The 7,523-nt window shown below is 42.2% G+C and overlaps 1 protein-coding gene across 1 annotated transcript; it reads left to right on the top strand.

Annotated features, from left to right (window-relative positions):
• Nucleotides 1-859: 859 nt before the first annotated feature.
• Nucleotides 860-5,891, top strand: LOC105555806 (the record flags this gene model as incomplete). The annotated part of the gene is made up of 3 exons (XM_012002846.1): nucleotides 860-1,422; nucleotides 1,513-1,687; nucleotides 2,155-5,891. Coding segments are annotated over 3 exons (4,475 nt in total), but the record flags the coding sequence as incomplete, so codon positions are not given.
• Nucleotides 5,892-7,523: the final 1,632 nt, after the last annotated feature.

Raw genomic sequence — 7,523 nt, 5'->3', positions numbered from 1 at the left:
ACAAGATATAAAGTTAATACAATTATTAATTTGGTAGACCAGGCTATTTTACTCTCTGACTCACGCTTCCACACGACTAACATTAAAATCATCAAAATTATTCTTGAGAACAATTCTTATCCTTCTCATTTCATCGAAAAACACATTAAAAGAAGATTACAACATTTAAAACATCACACTCGTCCCGATATCACGGCCTCTTTGGACTTACACCAAGATTTTAGTAATAACATCACATTTCCTTTTGTTGGTACAGTCAGCAATATAATTCGGAATATTTTAAACAACCAACATCTGGACAAACGTTTTTCCACTCCTAAAAAATTAGACTTGTTAATTAGAAAAGGGAAGGATAGAATTGATGATTCAAAACGGACTGAACTTGTCTACCAACTTAATTGTGCCGATTGTGATGCGATATATATCGGTCAAACCAAAAGACACATTACTACACGAATTAACGAACATCGCAGTGATCTCAAGAAACTTGCTGACAATCACTCGGTTGTTAGCAAGCACCGTAATCTTTTAGGACATGATTTTTGGTTAATTTCATTGATTAGTGGTATCGATAACAGGCTGTATCGATAAGCACGCGACATAGCATTTTAGTTCTAAGCGCCGCCACGAGAGATCGAGCGCGATCCAGCGCTGTAGCGCAGAGACGAGTTAGTCGTCGTCCTTCGTCCGAAGCACATTGTACGTGCGAACAGCAAGTTTATTTAGACGAAATACATTCTCTTTGTAAAAACCGAGGAACTACAGGCCTTCAGCTCATTACAAGCCGTCCACGTTCCCACCATATAGTCCTTCGAGCCGGATCCTCATCACAGAGACGAGAAAATTCTCCAATAATTAGAGTGTGAGAGAGGAAAGGCACGTGCAACTGGGACTACAACCGGACGACGAGGCAATCACGGGACGCTACAACCCGTTGAACTGTCGAACTCGACGAGAAATCCATACATCCACGAGTACACGTTAAACGTCGACAAGTCAAAGGCTCGACTTAACGCTGTACGATCCAAATCACAACCAGACGTCGACAAGTCAAGGCGACGAAACGCTGTCGAGAGAGGCCATCTTGCGAAGCTACGGCTGGAAACGAGAAGCGACCGGTACAACGAGGCCGTGTGCCTGCAACCATACCACGACGATCGGCTGGCGAGAGGCGGGGGAGGCCGTGTGCCTGCGACCACACCACGACGATCGGCTAACGAAAGGCGAGATCCTGCACACCTGAAGCGGCAAGGAATCACATATCAACGAGCTACGAGACACACAGCAGCCATATTGGACAACGCAGACGGCGGGAAGTCACAGCAGTCATTGTTGGAGAAGGACGAAGCGCCGTATAACAGCCATATTGGACAAAGCGAAAGCGGCCATCTGTACGTTAGGCTTAAGGCAGTAAACGCACCGGTACGCATCCGTATTATCACATTTTGAACATTACTTTCGCTTAACGGTAGTCTCACACATTAATTAAGTAAAATGGCAAATACGCTAAAGGAATATAGACAGAGACGAGGCACTCTGAAGGCTCAACTCACGCGATTCACTACCTATCTTGACAGATTCACTGAAAATAGAGATGAGCAACAATTGATCGAACGCGCGACTGACATGAAATTCGTAAGACAGGAATTTAATACAATACAAGATGCGATAGATTTATTAAACGAAGGTAAACTCACGGAAATAACAAGAATACCAACTCACGCACCAGTAATACGGCAAAAATCAAAACTAATATCGTTACGAATCAAACACGATCCCATTGTCCCGTGTGTTCAGAAAATCATTATATATATGCGTGTCAAAAGTTTTTGGGACTCGATGCAAGGGAAAGGGATAGTACTGTTAAGACAAAGGGTCTTTGCTTCAATTGTTTAAAGCCCAATCATTTAGCCAATGTATGTAGGTCAGGTCATTGTCGAAAATGCACAGCCAAGCATCATACATTGCTCCACCCCACAGAAACACAAGTTAACGATACGGACAACCGAAAAACTGATAATTCAGGTGCCTCTTGCTTGCATGCTCGTATTTCATCGGAGGTATTGCTTTCAACTGCGATAGTTTACATTCAAAATGCTGACGAATTACGTGAAATTTAAGTGTACTCCGGTGCACAATCTAATTTCCTAACAGAACGAGCATGTGCTAAACTGGGCATAAACAAGAAGAGGATTGAGAATCCGATAGCGGTATCGGGATTCAACGTCAACATCACGCAACTCAAGGAGGCTGTAAATGCTACAATCAGTTCGATAGACAGAAGATTCACAACAAGACTAAACTTCCTGATAGTCTCGGTAATAACCGACGATCTTCCATCCAGATTCATCAAACATCAAACACTGAAGCTGCCTGAACACATTGAACTGGCCGATCCAGAATTTTATAAACCATCCAAGATAGACGCTCTCATTGGAGCAGAGCTGTTCTACGAATTACTGTGCGTCGGTCAGATACGGCTCAATAGCAACAAGGGGATCCTACTGCAAAAAACTCGGCTGGGATGGTTGATAACCGGAAAAATTGAGTGCTCAGGAGTAACCACCAAGCAATCGTTATGCCACATTGCACGAGACCTTGAGCAACAAGTCGAAAGATTCTGGGAGATGGAGCAAGTCTCTGGAAAAACTCACATGTCAAGCGAGGAAAGGGAGTGCGAACTCCATTTTATTCAAAACACTACAAGAGACGACAGCGGTCGATACATTGTTAGGCTTCCATTCAATGATAAATTGAGTGAGCTGGGAAATAACAAGCAAAACGCAATGAGAAGATTAGTCTCACTGGAAAGACGACTAATGCAAAACGAGGACATGAATACAGGATATGGGAACTTCCTTGATGAATACAACACTCTCGGGCATATGCAAGAGACGTCAGAGCTACTTGCCGACACTGACGGCTACTTCATACCACACCATGCAGTTTTCAAGGAGACAAGCCAGACAACAAAACTCAGAGTAGTATTCGATGCCTCTGCAAAGAGCGATACTGGAGTATCCCTTAATGACACCCTGAAGGTGGGTCCAACGGTACAACAGGACTTGTTTTCAATCATTACTCGATTCCGGACTTATACATTTGCCATGACGGCAGATCTGGAGAAAATGTACCGACAGGTGCGAGTACATCCTGCGGATTGTAACCATCAAAGGATTTTGTGGCGAGTTAACAGCACGTCTCCCATAAAGATATTTGAACTCAGGACGTTAACATATGGCACAGCAGCAGCAGCCTTCCTAGCTACAAGATGCCTAAAACAGCTGGCATTAGATGAAGGCGAGAAGTTTCCTCTTGCCAAACGAGCCTTATTACAAGACTTCTACGTAGACGATGTCCTTACGGGTGCTTTTGATCTAAACCAGGCATTGGCATTGCGTGACCAGCTCATTCAAATAACACGACAAGGAGGATTCAACCCTAGGCAATGGCGCTCAAATGCGGCTGAACTACTAGAAGGACTTACGGATAATGAGCAGGGTACTTACAATTGTTTGAGCAACGTTGGCGCCCTCAAAACACTGGGTGTCTATTGGAATCCCATAGGCGATTTATTATTATTTCGTATCACCACAGATCCCAAGGGCAAGGAAAACACTAAAAGAAGAATTCTATCCAGAATAGCAACACTGTTTGATCCACTGGGGCTTCTAGGACCTGTAATTGTAAAGGCGAAGATCATTTTGCAATCCCTGTGGAAATATAAATTGGGCTGGGACGAGGCTGTTCCGCAAGAGATTGCCACTAGTTGGAATAAGTACAACTCAAATTTGGGCCTACTAAATGACTACAGCATACCTCGTAGGATACTTGGGAGTGTTTCAGGAGAAATACAATTGCACTGTTTCTGCCATGCAAGCGAGAGTGCCTTTGGAGCATGTATGTACCTCAGAACAAGCAAGGAATCGGAAACCATGGTCAGATTAATATGTTCCAAGACTCGAGTTGCTCCCATGAAGCAGACATCACTTCCTAGATTGGAACTGTGCGCTGCACAACTACTCGCCAAATTATACGACGTGAATATAAACGCGATGAACATCCAATTTTCACGAGTTTATTTTTGGTCAGATTCTACCATAACGCTCAACTGGATCAAGACCTCCCCGCATAGGCTGAAGACGTTCGTGGCGAACCGAGTCTCGGAAATTCAAGGGATCACTCAAGGTCACGAGTGGCGTCATGTGCCATCAGCTGACAATCCCGCGGACGCTCTCTCACGCGGTCAATTTCCAAACGAATTCATCGAAAATCGGATTTGGAGAGAAGGTCCGGACTGGCTGCAGAAGAATGAAGAGGAATGGCCTGAAAACATCATCCCTGGTATAGACGTTCCTGAACAGAAAACTCGCGTTTTTCTACTCTCATGGACCAATGCACTGGAGCAGAATATCATCGGTATTATTAATAATTTTTCATCACTTGGCAAAATTTCTCGCATAATGGCATATGCGTTGCGCTATGTTGCGTATTTAAGGAATAAGAAGTTAATTAAGGGCGATATAAACTCCGATGAAATGCGAGCAGCGCTACACTACGTTATCAGAATAGTTCAATCCGTCTCTTTTCCCACTGAGATCAGTTGTTTGAAAACCAATCGTCCAATAGATCGTAAGAGCAAATTACTACCCCTATCTCCATTTTTAGATGACACTTTGCTGAGGGTGGGTGGTAGACTAAAACATTCCGAGTTAGAGTATGACAATAAATATCCGATTTTATTGCCTTGTAACAATCATCTATCTAAATTACTCATTGTGGAGACTCACGCCAAACTTGCACATGCAGGAGCGCAAACGACTTTATATGCATTGAGACAAGAATATTGGATTTTAAATGGTAAAATGTATGTAAAGAAGCTCTTACGAAAATGCGTTCCCTGTTTTCGAGTTAAACCCAAGATACCTAATCACTTAATGGGCAATTTACCAAGGGACAGACTTCAATGCTCTCGTCCATTTGAAAATATAGGCGTGGACTTTTGTGGTCCATTCTTTGTAAAGGAAAGAAAGTTTCGAAATAGAAATAAGATTAAGATTTACGTCTCAGTATTTATATGTCTAGTCACAAAGGCGATCCATTTAGAGGTCGTCAGCGATCTCACCACCGAAGCTTTCTTGGCGGCATTAAAGCGATTTTTCTCGCGTAGAGGTAAGGCTAAAATAATATATTCTGACAATGCGACAAATTTCGTAGGGGCTAACAATAAACTGACCGAGTTGCACCAATGCGTAGAGCGAAATTTGTCTCAGCTTCAGTCACAGCTCACCAATGAAGGAATAACGTGGAAGTTTATCCCGCCTAAATCACCTCACTTTGGCGGTATTTGGGAATCAGCTGTCAAAAGCTTTAAGCATCATTTACACCGAGTAGTTGGTGAGTCATTGTTCACCTTTGAAGAGTTCAATACCTTCATCATCGAGGTGGAGGCAATCTTGAATTCCAGACCGTTAACTGCAATGTCAATAGATCCTAACGATTTAATAGCATTAAGTCCAGCGCATTTCTTAATAGGCACTTCACTTACTACTGTTCCAGAGCATGATTTCGTTGATGTACCGATCAATCGCCTGTCTAATTGGGAGCATATTCAACGCGTTAAACAACATTTTTGGGAAAGATGGTCGAAAGAATATCTCAATGAACTACAACAAAAATATAAATGGTTCATCAAAGATGAAACTAATGTCAAAATTGGATCACTAGTAATGTTAAAGGAAGATAATATGCCTCCAATGAGATGGATAATTGGCCGTATCGTTGCATTACATCCAGGTGATGACAATATTGTGCGTGTTGTTACTGTAAAAACCAATAGCGGACTGTACAAACGTAGTATAAGAAAATTAGCATTGTTACCCATAGATTGATAGATTGAACCATCGTTCAATGGGGGGCGGTATGGTTAATTTCATTGATTAGTGGTATCGATAACAGGCTGTATCGATAAGCACGCGACATAGCATTTTAGTTCTAAGCGCCGCCACGAGAGATCGAGCGCGATCCAGCGCTGTAGCGCAGAGACGAGTTAGTCGTCGTCCTTCGTCCGAAGCACATTGTACGTGCGAACAGCAAGTTTATTTAGACGAAATACATTCTCTTTGTAAAAACCGAGGAACTACAGGCCTTCAGCTCATACAAGCCGCCCACGTTCCCACCAATTTTGATTGGTCTAACCCGTTAATTTTACATAATGAACAACATTATAAAAAACGAGAAATTGCTGAGATGTTTTACATCAAGAAATTTATTAAGCATACTATAAACTTACAACAGGATACCGATAACCTGAGCTCTATTTATGATAAAATTGTACGCACTACTTGACCTTTTATTTACATGTATATATAACTATTTACTTATTTGTCTTGCGCATCTCGTGTTTTTGACCTATCTGACAAACGTTGATCTCTCGATATTTTAATGCTATCAGTCTTCTACCGACCTTTCACAACAATTGACGTCCTTTTAAAATATTTTATATCTACTCCATATGTGTTACTGTGCAGAGTGATTCGTTCCTCCATGTATTCTTATATTATTACCAATGTTACCCGTAAGTTTTTAAGATGTGGTTTTAAGATACGTTAGATTTGTAACATTTGACTTATTCCACATTAATCATGTTTTAGATTTTTTGCTGTCACATCTAATGGGTTGTTAAGAATTTTTTAATACTTGATAAGGACCAGTATTACTGGTCGAAACGTTGTATGTTCTAAACGAAATATATTGTGCCAGTTAATTGTCGACGTTATCCTTATTATTTGTTAAACTGGAAAATCTAATCACATGTTAGTTTTTCGATCTGATGCGCGATTCTCGAAAATATTGAAAAATGTCATTTTTGCGTTTTCAGCGCCATCTATTAAGATTACAAAAAATGTTTCAGACAAAACTTACGTACTTTTTAACGTGGAATGCGAATCTGTTATAAAAAGTGAGGGTTCCCATTTTAGATTTTAAAGTTGTCCCCCGCCCCTCCCACAGGGGTGGGGGCGGGGGGGGGGGTCAATTTTGGTATCATTCGATAGCTCTTTCAAAAATAGGAAATACGTATTTTTCCGCTTTTCGATCCACCCACAATTTCTCGGGATATTCAACCGTTCCGGGACTTTTAGACCACCTGTATATATACAGGGTGTCTGATGCAAAAGTAGCCAACTTAAAAATAGTGGTAGATTGGGTTAAACTAATTGTAAGGAGAAATATCATGTGCCGCGGTACAAATGTAACAATAGTTATCGAGTAATTAATTTACACGTCTGAGCAAATGAGGATGCAGAATACGGTAGGCTGGACTCGGAAGGCATTTAAGAAAATCGATCGATGAGCGGGAGGTGGAGCGACGCGCGAGATACTATGTTTATGTTTCGGGTCGCCCGTCGCTCGCGCTCGCTGCCGTGCTCGCCGCCCGCGCCGCGCTACCCGCCGCGCCTAGGTTTTTTCCAACCACGGTGTATCTCGCGCGTCGCTCCACCTCCCGCTCATCGATCGATTTT

This window comes from Vollenhovia emeryi, unplaced genomic scaffold (genome assembly GCF_000949405.1).
Source record: "Vollenhovia emeryi isolate VEMERY1.0 unplaced genomic scaffold, V.emery_V1.0 DF940709.1, whole genome shotgun sequence".
NCBI lineage: Eukaryota > Metazoa > Arthropoda > Insecta > Hymenoptera > Formicidae > Vollenhovia > Vollenhovia emeryi.
The sequence above is the reverse complement of the archived record's forward strand: the minus strand, read 5'-3'. Positions and strand labels throughout refer to the sequence as shown.